General features: G+C 47.4%; 1 protein-coding gene across 6 annotated transcripts in view; it reads right to left on the bottom strand.

The window, feature by feature from the left end:
- The window catches only part of camk2g2 (calcium/calmodulin-dependent protein kinase (CaM kinase) II gamma 2), a 298,181-nt gene that overhangs the window by 110,899 nt on the left and 171,198 nt on the right, over positions 1 to 16,084 (bottom strand). For all 6 annotated transcript variants that reach the window (XM_078428653.1, XM_078428654.1, XM_078428656.1 and 3 more), the window contains exon 5: positions 6,670 to 6,735. In XM_078428653.1, the coding sequence (XP_078284779.1) occupies positions 6,670 to 6,735 (66 nt within the window). The remainder of the gene's footprint in view (positions 1 to 6,669; positions 6,736 to 16,084) is intronic.

Genomic DNA, 16,084 nt, shown 5'->3' with positions numbered 1-16,084 from the left:
AGGCACACCCTCACTGTGATGGAAGGCAAAGAAAAGTCTTATCTCCTCCTCTATTCTTATAGACCGCATTTGGACAATATCCCTCTAAACCGTTCCTCTCCACCTGACAAGTGACTTTAAATGTTGTTATAGTACCTGCCTCAGCAAACTACTTTAGCAGCTCGGCCCGCTGGGTTGAAAAGTTGTCCTTCAGGATCATCTTAAATCTTTTCCCTCTTGCCTTAAACCTATAATCTTTCACTCTTGATTCCCCTAGCCTGGGTCTGAAGAAGGGTCTTGACTGATACATCGATACTCCGTTTCTCCAGGGAGATGCTGCCTGACCCGCTGAGTTACTCCAGCATTTTGTGTCTGTCCTCGATCTGAAACATCACCTATCCATATTCTCCAGAGATGCTGCCTGACCCTCTGAGTTACTCCAGCATTTTGTGTCTTTTTTTTGTAAGCCGGCATCTGCAGTTCCTTGTGTGGAGATCAGAATTTGGAGACACGAGTGTCATGTCCCAAAGTCAACACCGGTCAAATGGAGCTTTAGAGGCAAGAACGTTGCACAGAATTATAATTGGCACTGCAGTTTATAACATATATTTTGTGTTCCTGGTCCTTCTGCGTGCTGGAGATCTGTGTACATATCTCTATGATTTCTTCTGCTGAATTTGTTTCTTCTATCTGACAAATCAATTCTATTTTTCTATTTTATTATAAATCAAAAGCCCTTGTACTCCCAGCTGCGATCCACCTCCAATTCTTGGAAGGCCCACATCTAAACACATAGCACTCAGATTGAATTTTGTTGCCATGGTGATACATGCCGCTGATTAAATCCCTTTTTTGTTCTGCTCGAGCTATTTTGAGGGCTTTAAAAAAAAAAATTACTTGTTCTCTTCCTTTCAGTGATTTGTGGGCAGTTTCTTACAAAATGCATCGATACCATGAACCACTTCACAATATTTAACGTGAATTCAATAATCTTTTCTGTTAGGTTAATCCAGTTTACAAATGCATCGCCAGTCTCAATGCTTCTTGCTCGATCTCAAGAAGCATTGTTGAAACATCAGATGTTTAGGTGGAAAATGGTTGAGCTGTGTTTGAGGAGATTAAAGATTGTACAAGTGGTCAGAGTCCTTAATTAAATTGAATTCCTGACCAATGCGTGGAATTGTACAGGTGCTCCCTGGCTTATGGGGATGTTTCGACTTGCGATATTTTGACTTGGCGATGGCACAAACAGCAGCAGCCCACCACTCGCTTCAGAAGGATGAGAGGGGATCTTATCGAAACGTATAAGATTATTAAGGGGTTGGACACGTTAGAGGCAGGAAACATGTTCCCAATGTTGGGGGAGTCCAGAACAAGGGGCCACAGTTTAAGAATAAGGGGTCGGCCATTTAGAACTGAGATGAGGAAAAACATTTTCAGTCAGAGAGTTGTGAATCTGTGGAATTCTCTGCCTCAGAAGGCAGTGGAGGCCAATTCTCTGAATGCACTCAAGAGAGAGCTGGATAGAGCTCTTAAGGATAGCGGAGTCAGGGGGTATGGGGAGAAGGCAGGAACGGGGTACTGATTGAGAATGATCAGCCATGATCACATTGAATGGCGGTGCTGGCTCGAAGGGCCGAATGGCCTCCTCCTGCACCTATTGTGTATTGTCTATTGGCCACGCGATCACGTGTATTAAATGCATTTCGACCTACGATATGTTCGGTTTGCGATGGGTTTCTCGGAATGTAACCCCATCGTAAGTTGAGGAGCACCTGTACAACAGAGTGTTCAGCTCACAACATCCTTGCCAGACATCATGCAAGGTTAAACTGGTCTCCCCTGCCCGCACGTGATCCCTACCCCTCCATTCCCTGCATATCCGTGTGCCTATCTAAAAGCCTCTTAAACACCACCATGATATCTGCTTCCACCACCACCCCTGGCAGCACATTCCAGGCACCCTCTCCGTGTTAAAAACTTGCTCCTTTAAACTTTGCCCCTCTCACTTCCAATCTAATCTTTGGCAATTCCATTCTGGGAAAAAAAAGATTCTGACAGTCCACCCTTTCTATGTCGGAAGGAACTGCAGATGCTGGTTTACACCGAAGATAGACACAAAATGCTGGAGTAACTCAGCGGGGCAGGCAGCATCTCTGGAGAGAAGGAATGGGTGATGTATTGGGTCGAGACCCTTCTTCAGACCTTACCCTATAGCTATGACAATAGACAATAGGTGCAGGAGGAGGCCATTCGGCCCTTCAAGCCAGCACCGCCATTCAATGTGATCATGGCTGATCATTCTCAATCAGTACCCCGTTCCTGCCTTCTCCCCATACCCCCTGACTCCGCTATCCTTAAGAGCTCTATCTATGCCTCTTATAATTTTTTTAACTTCTATCAAATCTCCCCTCAGCCTCAAATGCTCCAGAAAAAAAGCAATCTAAGTTTGTCCAATCTCTCCTTATCGCTAATACTCTCAAAACCAGACAGCGTTCTGGTAAGCAAAAGGTACTTCTATCAAAAAGTAAGGAGCTTGGAGTTTGGATTAAGTGGCAACGTTTCAGCACAAAGAGAACCGGCCACAAAAATGTTCTGGCCGATCTCCTCTTCTGCACCCTCTCCAAAGTCTCCACATCCTTCCTGTAGTGGGGTGACCAGAACTTCACACAATGTGGGCTCACCACAGTCCGATAAGCTGCAACATGACTTCCTGACTTTGAAACTCAATACCCCAACCAATGTGGGCAAGCATACCAGAAACAGAAAAAAAGCAATCTTGCCAGGTTGTTTTTGAAGCTCCATTAAAGGCACAATAGCGGCTGATTTGAAGTCCTCTCTACCGACGCCAGAGTTGTTGCCAAACAATTAAGACAATTGCAAAGCTCAAGGTTTCCTTGATTTGAGGGATGTGTGTCTATAACAAGATTTAAAAGACATTTGGACAGGTACACGGGTGAACCATGATTGAATGGCGGAGTAGACTCGATGGGCCGAATGGCCAAATTCTACTCCTATCACCTTATGACATGACCTTCTGAAAGATTGAGAGGGATATGGGATAAATGCGGGCAGGTGGGATGAGGGGAGCATCTTGGTCAGCATGGTCTAGTTGGGCTGAAAGGCCTGTTTCCATGCTGCATGGCTCAGTGAGTTATATTGTTGGTACATTTGACAATAAAACACTCTTGACTCTTGACAACAGCAAATCCAAAGCCATCCCTCTTCCAAGTTGTTTTTTCCTCCAAAAATATAAGAAATCTGATGCACTTCAGCATTAGATTTGGTGCTTCCATTGCCAAAACCTGTTGCAGACAACCCATGTATATTGAGGCTAGATACTGAGTCTGTGTGCAGGATTGGTGAATGTACCATGGGAAGAATTCCAAACCAATCATCAGCCTTCTGATGAAGCCAAGAGAGGGTGTGATGTTTATCTGTGAAAGGAACTTTGGCATCTTTACAGATGTGAGTCACTGATACTCAATCTACCCCAGAAGGTTTGATGGTGACACACAAAAAAAGAGTGGAATTTTAAATCAGGTTCAAATACGTCCAATTAAAACAAACATTCAGTCTGTTTCACTCAGGGGCAATCCATTATAGAAATAGTTAAAGAATAGAAAAATCAGGAGGAAAAAAAAAGTTGCATTGATTAAAAACACATGTTTTTTTTCCACAAATTTATTTAAAAATATAAGGCACACTTTTCAACCTTGCATTCGTCATGTGAGCCAGTTTGTTTTATTAATTTGGTGTTTCAAGTTGACTGACCAAAGTATTGAGAAAGAGAAGAGCTTGTTTTTAACACAGCATGTTGTGTTGGGAATATGCTGCCTGAAAGGGTGGTCCAAGCAAATCCAACAGAAATTCTTGCAAGAAAATCGGAAAATTACTTGGGCATGGAAAACGCTGGAGGACCAAAGGGAATAACGCTGGAAGTGGTTCTATCCACTTGTTCTATCCTACACACTGGGGACAATTTACAGAGGCCAATCCAACTGCAAACCTGTGTGTCTTTGGGATGTGGGAGGAAACCGGAGCACCTGGAGTGAACCCGTGCGATCACAGGGAGAATGCACCGACTCTGTGCAGAGGGGGTATGGGGAGAAGGCAGGAACGGGGTACTGATTGAGAATGATCAGCCTGTACGTCTTTGGATTGTGGGAAGAAACTGAAGCACCTGGAGAAAACCCACGCAGGTCACGGGGAGAATGTACAAACTCTGCACAGATCAGCCATGATCACATTGAATGGCGGTGCTGGCTCGAAGGGCTGAATGGCCTCCTCCTGCACCTATTGTCTATTGTCTATTGTCTATTGACAGCACCCGTAGTCGGAATCGAACCCAGGTCACTGGAGCTGTAAGGCAGCAACTCTACCGCTGCACCACTGTGCCGCCCACTTAAACCTTGGTGCATTGGAGAAAGAATTATAGACAATAGACAATAGACAATAGGTGCAGGAGGAGGCCATTCGGCCCTTCGAGCCAGCACCGCCATTCAATGTGATCATGGCTGATCATTCTCAATCAGTACCCCGTTCCTGCCTTCTCCCCATACCCCCTGACTCCGCTATCCTTAAGGGCTCTATCCAGCTCTCTCTTGAGTGCATTCAGAGAATTGGCCTCCACTGCCTTCTGAGGCAGAGAATTCCACAGATTCACAACTCTCTGACTGAAAAAGTTTTTCCTCATCTCAGTTCTAAATGGCCTACCCCTTATTCTTAAACTGTGGCCCCTTGTTCTGGACTCCCCCAACATTGGGAACATGTTTCCTGCCTCTAACGTGTCCAACCCCTTAATAATCTTATACGTTTCGATAAGATCTCCTCTCATCCTTCTAAATTCCAGTATATACAAGCCTAGTCGCTCCAGTCTTTCAACATATGACAGTCCCGCCATTCCAGGAATTAACCTAGTAAACCTACGCTGCACGTCCTCAATAGCAAGAATATCCTTCCTCAAATTTGGAGACCAAAACTGCACGCAGTACTCCAGGTGCGGTCTCACTAGGGCCCTGTACAACTGTTTTGATTGGTTTGATCTCGAGTGTAAATGTCCAAACGATGAACAGCACACAAGCAGAAACACTTTTGCAGTTTTCCCATCCTCTGAGGCAGCACATTGCAACACCCATCAAGTCTGCCAGCATTTCATTTAAGACCAAGGTGGCAAGCCATCGGTTGTTAGCCTTTAGTCCCATTAATTTGCCTTGTACTTTATTTCCTGTGGTAGAAAATGCCGTAAGTTCCTCCTTCCTTGAAGCCCCTCTGATGACTGATTATTACAGGGATTTTTTAATGTGAAGAATGATCTAAAATAAATCTTTGGAATTTCTGGTATTTCTCTTTCAATTCCCCAGCCTCAACCTCAGGAGAAGGGGGAGAGTGAACTGTGGGAATGTCCTGGGTTGGCTGGAGACCAAGTTTAGGTTAGTTTAGTTAAGAGATACAGCACAGAAACAGGCCCTTCGGCCCACCGATCGCCGTATAGCAGCACTATCCTACACACTAGGGGCAATTTACAATTTTTACTGAAGCCAATTAAGCTACAAACCTGTACGTCTTTGGATTGTGGGAGGAAACTGAAGCACCTGGAGAAAACCCACACAGGTCACGGGGAGAATGTACAGACTCTGCACAGACAGCACCCGTAGTTATGCTGCGCCACCGTGCCAACTGGTGACCCAAGTCCCACTGTGTCACAAACATTCTCTCCACCCGTGCCTCTCTCTGCAACTTATAACATGATTACATTCTCCCCTTCTCAGTTCCGATGAAGAATTATCCACCTGATTCATTAACTCTGTTTCTCTCTCCACTGATGCTGCCTTTATATAAAATCCATCCAAGGGATGTGGGTTTTGTGGGCTGAGCCAGCATTTAATTGCCATTCCCTGGTTGCCCTTGAGAAGGAGGTGGTGTGCTGCCTACTTGAAGCGTTGCAGTCCTTGAGGTGTGAGTGTACCTGCTGAGTATCTAAAACATTAAAGCATTTGCCCGAAAATCTCAGTCTGGGTTTTATAATCCACCCTGAAGCATGATCCAAAAACTATTTCATGGGCTTCTACAAACCGATAACACCATGGAATAGTGTAGGAAGGAACTGCAGATGCTGGTTTAAATTCAAGATAGGCACAAAATGCTGGAGTAACTTAGCGGGGACAGGCAGAACTGAAGAGACCAGAAGTAAGACTGAAGAGGGTCTCGAGCAAAGATACTAGAGGAGCAAGATAGACCACTCGACCCTAAAAACCGTAGTATGTCACGGCGCCATATTAGTAGCCAGAAACTTGCAGAAACATTTAAAAAGAAAAATAACAAAAATCTGTGAATTGATAGATGAGATATATTCTGCATTTGAATGGTATCATCACACATACTGTTCCCCCAAAACACTGCGAGAGGCAGAGCGAACGGCGGGTTTGCTTACTAAAATGGCAGACGTTACGCTCCTTTGCGTACTACACTTCAGTATATGCGATTTTGACGGAGTGGTTCATCTTGCTCCTCTAGTATCTTTGGTCTCGACCCATTCCTTCTCTCCTGAGATGCTGCCTGTCCCGCTGAGTTACTCCAGCATCCTGTGCCTAACACCATGGAATAGTCTTGGATCTCTACTCAGTTCGATCAGCAAACAGTGCTCCTGGAGGGAGAGCACGGACGCCCACAGACTTGTTGCCAACTCACCTTGCATCGGCCTCACTGTAGTACTCCCTTGCCACAATGTCCTCAAAGAGTTCTCCACCAGTGACCCTGCAGAATGAAAAGAAAAAAATGCAGATATTCAATGAGTGTGAACAGCGATTGGTAAAGCATGGTGATCAAAGCTGTACGCTTTGGCAGAGCTCCACCCCACACAGTTCCAATCTTCTCTGGAGCGTCCCTGAACAATTACCAGGCCGACATCGGGCCCAGTGTTAATTAAACGTCTGTTCCTCAACTCAGTCGGTCCTGGTTTCTTCTGGGAGGTGGCAGCATTACTGGCAATGCTCGCAGTTGATTCGAGGGAGAATGCAGCCCTGAATCACACCTCATAGAACAGTACAATACATAAGCAACACAGTGGTACAGCTAGGAGAGCTGCTGCCACACAGCATCAGAGACCCGGTTCCATCCTGACCCCAGGTGAAGTTTGCTGCTTCCCCCTATGACTGTGTAGGATTTCTCCGGGTGCTCCGGTTTCCTCCCACACCTCAAAGATGTGAAGGTTTGCAGGCCGCTCTAAATTGCCCCTCGTGTGCAGGGAGTGGATGAGAATACAATACAATACAATACAATATATCTTTATTGTCATTGTACCCAGGGGTACAACGAGATTGGGAATGCGCCTCCCATACGATGCAATAATTTAAGTAATTTAGACAACAGCAACCCGACAAAACAATTGTAACAGTTTTAGACAGGGTAAAGTGCAAGTTGATCTATGCGTTGTGACCATCCGGCTCAGCAGGACCGGTTCATAGCAGCTATGGCCCTGGGGATGAAGCTGTTCCTGAGTCTGGAGGTGCGGGCGTAGAAGGCCTTGTATCGTCTGCCCGATGGAAGGAGTTCGAACAGACCGTTGCAGGGGTGTGAAGAGTCTTTGTGGATGCTGGTGGCTTTTCTGAGGCATCGTGTGTTGTAGATGCCCACCAAGTCTGGTAGCTGTGTTCCGATGGTCCTCTGAGCTCTATGGACTACCCGCTGAAGAGCTTTCCTCTCTGCCTCCGTGCAGCTGAGGTACCACACAGGGATGCCATGCGTTAGGATGCTCTCTATGGTGCAGCGGTAGAAGGTCGTCAGCAGCTGTTGGGGTAGACCAGACTTTTTCAGTGTTCTTAGGTAGAACAGTCTTTGTTGTGCCTTCTTGACCAGCGCAGCAGTGTTTGTTGGACCATGTTAGGTCCTCCGAAATGTGAGTGCCCAGAAACTTGAAGCTGGACATGGAACAGGCGTGAGCGCGTGATTGATGGGCTGCGTGGACTCGTCGGGCCGAAGGGCCTGTTTCCATGCTGTACCTCTAACACTAAAACTAAAGTATGGCACAGGTACAGGCCCTTTGGCCCACGATGTTCATGCCAACCATAATGCCAAGTTAAACTAACCGTATAACAATTTGTGAAGCAAAGAATGGAACAAATCAAATCACGAAACATTGCATGCACTCAATGCTGGGATGAAAGATTCCGCACAGATCCTTTAACTGTGTATTTACAAGACTGCACTTCAGGGTCAGAATATATTAATGTGCATTATCTCCTTCTTAACATTTTAAAATTCCTCCAAAGATCTGTTGCGATAAATAATTGAATATTGCCAAGATGAGTCAAAGGGTTTCTTTGAAGCATCTGCGGTTGGAGATGCCACTGTCTGACTTGTCCAGTGTTTACAAAGGCAGATGTGCTCCCACATTGACAGACTTACATGACACGGAGTGAATGTAACAAGGGTTTAGGAGACTTCTTCAACAGAGAGCAGTTTAGACTTTAGAGATGCAGCACGAAATCAGGCCCTTCGGCCCACCGAGTCCGCACCGACCAGCGATCACCCCATATATTAGCTCTATCTTACACACAGGGGACAATTTATAATTTTACCAAAGCCAATCAACCTACAAACCTGCACGTCTTTGGAGTGTGGAAGGAAACAGAGGCACCTGGGGAAAACCCACGCAGGTCACGGGGAGAGCGTACAAACTCCATACAGACAAGCAACCGTAGCCATGATCTGACCCGGGTCTCTGGAGCTGTAAGGCAGCAACTCTACCGCTGAGCCACCATGCCCCCCCCCCCCTCCCCAAATTTGGGGTGGATCGCAGGAAAGATTCAGACTGTCAGGCCTAGACTCTCTAGAGTTTAAAAGTGTGAGGGGTGATTATATTGAAACTTCTTACTGGGAATCACAGTGGCGCAGCGGTAGAGTTGCTGCCTTACAACGTCAGAGACCCAGGTTCTAACCTGGCTACGGGTGCTGTCAGTATGTTCTCCAAGGGACCACGTGGGTTTTCTCCAGGTCCTCTGGTTTCCTCCCACACTCCAAAGACGTACAGGTTTGTCTTACTGTCTTCCTGTCTCCGACTACATTCTATCTCTGTCCCGCCCACTCCCCTGACATCAGTCTGAAGAAGGGTCTCGACCCAAAACGTCACCCATTCCTTCTCTCCAGAGATGCTGCCTGTCCCGCTGAGTTACTCCAGCATTTTGTGTCTACTTTCGATTTAAACCAGCATCTGCAGTTCTTTCCTACAGGTTTGTAGGTTAATTGGCTTCGATAAATTGTAAATTGTCCCTCGTGTGTGTAGGATAGTGTTAGTGTGCGGGGTGATCGCTGGTCAGCATGGACTCGGTGGGCTGAAGGGCCTGTTTCTACGGCGTGTCTGAGGTCTAAAAGGATGGATGAAGGGAGGATGTGTTTCCCTGCTCAGGTGCCCAGAGTTAGGGGTGGACCATTTCAGACTAAGAAAGGAAATTAGTTCAAGCAGAGGGTGCACATGTTTGGGATTCTCTACCTTGGAGGGCTGTGGAACCACACCGGAGCAATTGCAGGCAAGATTGTGGTGGCGGCAAGACATTGAGTGCTTTAGTTCAACCGTGACACTGATGCATTGCTACAGCTTGACATTTGATACCCATTTATTTCACGTTAAATACCACGCATTCATCATCGGATTATTTCTACGTTCGCCAATGATGTTAAATTCTTGATCAAGGATTTGAAATTTACGGCAACATAACGACCTGACATTGTGATCGAGAGCTGCTGTGCTCATGTGTTTCAGCGATGGAGAACTCATGAACTCAATCATTAAAGATTCATGTTTTTTAGATTTTTTTTAGATTTAGAGATACAGCGCGGAAACAGGCCCTTCGGCCCACCGAGTCCGCGCCGCCCAGCGATCCCCGCACATTAACACTATCCTACACACACTAGCGACAATTTTTACATTTACCCAGTCAATTAACCTACATACCTGCACGTCTTTGGAGTGTGGGAGGAAACCGAAGATCTCGGAGAAAACCCATGCAGGTCACGGGGAGAACGTACAAACTCCGTACAGACGGCGCCCGTAGTCAGGATCGAACCTGAGTCTCCGGCACTGCATTCGCTGTAAGGCAGCAACTCTACCGCTGCGCCACCGTGCCGCCGTTGCTAATGTGTAAGTTCTCAGATGGATACCAAGGTTCGCCTGCGGTTCTCGCACAGTCCAGAGACCCAGTTCGATCCTGACCTCGGCTGATGTCTGTGTGGAGTTTGCACGTTCTCCTTGTGACCCCGTGGGTTTTCTCCGGGTGCTCCGGTTTCCTTCCACATCTCTAAGACATGCAGGTTTGTAGGTTAATTGGCCACCTTTATAGAAATTGCCCCTAGTTTGTAGGGAGGAATGAGAAAGTGGGATAGAATGGAACTAGTGGGCACTCCAGCATCAGTGGACAAACATGTTGGAATGGTTTCAATCCCACGTTCACAAGTTATAGGAGTAGAATTAGGCCGTTTGGCCCATCGAGTCTACTCTGCCATTCAATCATGGCTGATCTCTGCCTCCTAATTCCATTCTCCTGCCTTCTCCCTAAAACCCTTGACACTCATTCTAATCAAGAATTTGTCTATCTCTGCCTTAAAAATATCATAGACAATAGTCAATAGAAAATAGGTGCAGGAGAAGGCCATTCGGCCCTTCGAGCCAGCACCGCCATTCAATGTGATCATGGCTGATCATTCTCAATCACTACCCCGTTCCTGCCTTCTCCCCATACCTTCTGACTCCGCTATCCTTAAGAGCTCTATCTAGCTCTCTCTTGAATGTATTCAGAGAATTGGCCTCCACTGCCCTCTGGGGCAGAGAATTCCTCAGATTCACAACTCTCTGACTAAAAAAGTTTTTCCTCATCTCTGTTCTAAATGGCCTACCCCTTATTCTTAAACTGTGGCCCTGGTTCTGGACTCCCCCAACATTGGGAACATGTTTCCTGCCTCTAACGTGTCCAACCCCTTAATAATTTTATACGTTTCGATAAGATCCCCTCTCATCCTTCTAAATTCCAGTGTATACAAACCTAGTCGCTCCAGTCTTTCAACATATGACAGTCCCGCCATTCCGGGAATTAACCTAGTAAACCTACGCTGCACGCCCTCAATAGCAAGAATATCCTTCCTCAAATTTGGAGACCAAAACTGCACACAGTACTCCAGGTGCGGTCTCACTAGGGCCCTGTACAACTGCAGAAGGACCTCTTTGCTCCTATACTCAACTCCTCTTGTTATGAAGGCCAACATTCCATTGGCTTTCTTCACTGCCTGCTGTACCTGCATGCTTCCTTTTAGTGACTGATGCACTAGGACACCCAGATCACATTGTACGTCCGCTTTTCCTAACTTGACACCATTCAGATAATAATCTGCCTTCCTATTCTTACCACCAAAGTGGATAACCTCACACTTATCCACATTAAACTGCATCTGCCAAGCATCCGCCCACTCACACAACCTATCCAAGTCACCCTGCAACCTCATAGCATCTTCCTCACAGTTCACACTGCCACCCAGCTTTGTATCATCTGCAAATTTGCTAATGGTACTTTTAATCCCTTCATCCAAGTCATTGATGGATATTGTAAATAGCTGCGGTCCCAACACCGAGCCTTGCGGTACCCCACTAGTCACTGCCTGCCATTCTGAAAGGGACACATTTATCCCCACTCTTTGCTTTCTGTCTGTTAACCAACTTTCTATCCATGTCAGTACCCTACCTCCAATACCATGTGCTCTAATTTTGCCCACCAATCTCCTATGTGGGACCTTGTCGAAGGCTTTCTGAAAGTCGAGGTACACCACATCCACCAGCTCTCCCCTGTCAATTTTCCTAGTTACATCCTCAAAAAATTCCAGTAGATTAGTCAAGCACGATTTCCCCTTCGTAAATCCATGCTGACTCGGAACGATCCTGTTACTGCGATCCAAATGCTCCGCAATTTCGTCTTTTATAATTGACTCCAGCATCTTCCCCACCACTGATGTCAGACTAACTGGTCTATAATTTCCCGTTTTCTCTCTCCCTCCTTTCTTGAAAAGTGGGATAACATTAGCTACCCTCCAATCCACAGGAACTGACCCGGAATCTATAGAACATTGGAAAATAAACACTAATGCGTCCACAATTTCTAGAGCCACCTCCTTAAGCACCCTGGGATGCAGACCATCAGGCCCTGGGGATTTATCAGCCTTGAGTCCCATTAGTCTATCCAAAACTTTTTCCTTCCTAATGTGGATTTCCTCCAGTTCCTCAATCACCCTAGGATCTCTGGCCACTAGAACATCTGGGAGATTGTTTGTATCCTCCTTAGTGAAGACAGATCTACACAACCCGCCTCCTGGCCCGGGCGGCCACCATTGGTGGAGCGGGAGCACATATCCACTGATTCAGCCTCCACAGCCCTCTGTGGCAATGAGTTCCACAGATTAACTACCCTCTGATTAAAGAAGTTCCTCCTCACCTCCGTTCTAGAAGAGCGCCCTTTAATTTTGAGGATATGACCTCTGGTATTAGACTCTCCCAACATCCTCTCCACATCCACTCTTTCTATGCCTTTCATTGTTCTGTAAGTTTCAATGAGGTCCCCCCTCAACTTTCTAAACTCCAGCGAGTACAGGCCCAGTGCTGTCAAACGCTCATCATATGCTAACCCACTCATGCCTGTAAACCTCCTCTGGAACCTCTCCACGTTGGGCTTGGACCAAGAAACATTGGCCACAGCCATGGCATTTTTCTGTTTGCCTGTGAACCACATCTAGGGTTGCTAACTTCCTCACTCCCAAATACGGGACAGGGTGACGTCACCGCCCCGCGCCCCACGTGACCTCACCCAGCCAGCGCCCACGTGCTCCCTCTCCACCAATGGTGGCCGCCCAGGCCAGGAGGCGGGTTGTGTAGGAAAAAAACTGCAGATGCTGGTTTAAATTGAAGGTAGACACAAAAAGCTGGAGTAACTCAGCGGGACAGGCAGCATCTCTGGAGAGAAGGAATGGGTGACGTTTCGGGTCCAAGACCCAAAACGTCACCTATTCCTTCTCTCCAGAGATGCTGCCTGACCCGCTGAGTTACTCCAGCTGTTTGTGTCTACCTGGGAGTCGGGTTGCCAGGCAACCTCCGTTAGGCGGTGTCAGGGCATCCGGGCCTTCACTGTCCGCACCGCACCTACACTGTCCAGCCTGAAGAAGGGTGTCGACCCGAAACGTCACCCATTCCTTCTCTCCTGAGATGGTGCCTGACCTGCTGAGTTACTCCAGCATTTTGTGAAATAAATACCTTCGATTTGTACCAGCATCTGCAGTTTTTCCCCTACCGCACTGTCCGGGCCTACAGGGGACAAGGGCGGTCCCGTACGGGACAAACCAATTTAGCCCAAAATGCGGGATGTCCCGGCTAATACGGGCCAGTTGGCAACCCTAACTGCATCAACAAGTTTGCATCCTGCGGGAGGGTGAGAAAGAGTTGTTCTCATTAAGAGGACGGTGAAGGGAAGGAAATGTACTTTAAATACTGTTGGCTTGCTCTCTATCAGACTGATCTGCGTTCAATGCAGAATGATTTATGAAACCTCAAATGTTTCTGCCGTGACTATTTATGGTGCAGTTTCGAGGCCCATTTGAAGCAGAAATTCCAACGGTCCTTTGCTCAAGCTGGGCGATCGCATCTTTCACGCCCACCGTCCCCTTCCCCGGCGGTTGCCTGGCGCACTGGGAAACAAAGCCCTTTCTTTCTCAGTCTGTCCTTTGAAATGGCCTTCCTTGAATCCCTGAAGAGGGTGGCTGGTTTTGCCCGGCAACCGGGAGAGAAGTTGCTGCACATTTCTCAGGCAAGTGACAAAGGCAGAGCTGGATTTACTGCTTGCTTTCTTCCGCGTAACCTTCCAGCTTTGCATACCAACAAGACAGGTCAACGGCCAAGAAAGGCCACAGCTCTGCACATTTCTGTTGTGCCAACAAATGTATCCAAAATGTTGGCTGAACATTTTCAAGTGTGATAATCTCAGTAGTAAATAAAGCATGTTCCCTGAACTGGAACCTTCTCCCCTTTGTAGCCTGGAGCTGTCCGAATGTATGAAACAATTTGTCAATTTCTCCACTGGAGTCTTCACAAAGCAAAATAACAATGCTGCATTAGCAACAAATATTTCTCTACTGAGGTTGACAAGAAACAAGGTAGACACAAAATGCTGGAGTAACTCAGCGGGTCAGGCAGCATCTCGGGAGAGAAGGAATGGGTGACGGTTCGGGTCGTGACTGATGAAGGGTTACGTCTGAAGAAGGGTCTTGACCCGAAACGTCACCCATTCCTTCTCTCCCGAGATGCTGCCTGGCCCACTGAGTTACTCCAGCATTTTGTGATACCTTCAATTTGAACCAGCACCTGCAGTTATTTTCCTTTGCAAGAAACAAAACTATTTTTCCTTTCTCTTTAAAAAAATGTTCTATTTAATTGGTCCTCCTGTTTCAAGCCCGTGATCAATACGGTGGAAGGTGGCATGGATGATTTTTGTCCACACGGAGGGTGGTGAGTATGTACAACAGGCAGAAATAGTCAAGGAGGGTACAATAACAATATTTACAAGGCACTTCAACAGGTACATGGATAGAAAAGGCCAGAACAAAGCAGGTTAAGCTTGTTGAAGGGGCCTGTTGGAGCTTGTTGAAGGGGCCTGTTGGAGCTTGTTGAAGGGGCCTGTTGGAGCTTGTTGAAGGGGCCTGTTGGAGCTTGTTGAAGGGCCCTGTTGGAGCTTGTTGAAGGGCCCTGTTGGAGCTTGTTGAAGGACCCTGTTGGAGCTTGTTGAAGGGCCCTGTTGGAGCTTGTTGAAGGGCCCTTTGGAGCTTGTTGAAGGGCCCTGTTGGAGCTTGTTGAAGGACCCTGTTGGAGCTTGTTGAAGGGCCCTGTTGGAGCTTGTTGAAGGGCCCTGTTGGAGCTTGTTGAAGGACCCTGTTGGAGCCTGTTGAAGGGCCCTGTTGGAGCTTGTTGAAGGGCCCTGTTGGAGCTTGTTGAAGGGCCCTGTTGGAGCTTGTTGAGGGGGCCTGTTGGAGCTTGTTGAAAGGCCTTGTTGGAGCTTGTTGAAGGGCCCTGTTGGAGCTTGTTGAAGGGGCCTGTTGGAGCTTGTTGAAGGGCCCTGTTGGAGCTTGTTGAAGGAGCCTGTTGGAGCTTGTTGAAGGAGCCTGTTGGAGCTTGTTGAAGGGCCTTGTTGGAGCTTGTTGAAGGGCCCTGTTGGAGCTTGTTGAAGGGCCCTGTTGGAGCTTGTTGAAGGGCCCTGTTGGAGCTTGTTGAAGGGCCCTGTTGGAGCTTGTTGAAGGGCCCTGTTGGAGCTTGTTGAAGGGCCCTGTTGGAGCTTGTTGAAGGGCCCTGTTGGAGCTTGTTGAAGGGCCCTGTTGGAGCTTGTTGAAGGGCCCTGTTGGAGCTTGTTGAGGGGGCCTGTTGGAGCTTGTTGAAGGGCCCTGTTGGAGCTTGTTGAAGGGCCCTGTTGGAGCTTGTTGAAGGGCCCTGTTGGAGCTTGTTGAGGGGGCCTGTTGGAGCTTGTTGAAGGGCCCTGTTGGAGCTTGTTGAAGGGCCCTGTTGGAGCTTGTTGAAGGGCCCTGTTGGAGCTTGCTGAGGGGGCCTGTTGGAGCTTGTTGAGGGGCCCTGTTGGAGCTTGTTGAGGGGGCCTGTTGGAGCTTGTTGAAGGGCCCTGTTGGAGCTTGTTGAGGGGGCCTGTTGGAGCTTGTTGAAGGGCCCTGTTGGAGCTTGTTGAAGGGCCCTGTTGGAGCTTGTTGAAGGGCCCTGTTTTGTTCTCGCCTGTTCCTTCCTCCAGTTCCCTCCCCTCGACTTTCATTCTGAAGAACGGTCCCGACCCGTTTTTTTCCTCCAGAGTTGCTGCCTGTCCCGCTGAGTTACTCCATCATTTTGTGTCTATCTTCGGTGTATACCAGCATCTGCAGTTCCTTCCTACAGAGGGTTATTATTGCCACGTATACCAAGGAGAAGTGACAAGCCTTGTGTTGCATGCTATCCCACAGATCAAGTAATACAATACGTAAATATACTCAAGTTAACTGCATGTACTATAGATAAGAGTGCAGAATATAGTTCTCAGCATTGTAGTGC

The sequence above is a fragment of the Rhinoraja longicauda genome, chromosome 35 (assembly GCF_053455715.1).
Source record: "Rhinoraja longicauda isolate Sanriku21f chromosome 35, sRhiLon1.1, whole genome shotgun sequence".
Classification (NCBI taxonomy): domain Eukaryota; kingdom Metazoa; phylum Chordata; class Chondrichthyes; order Rajiformes; family Arhynchobatidae; genus Rhinoraja; species Rhinoraja longicauda.
The sequence above is the reverse complement of the archived record's forward strand: the minus strand, read 5'-3'. Positions and strand labels throughout refer to the sequence as shown.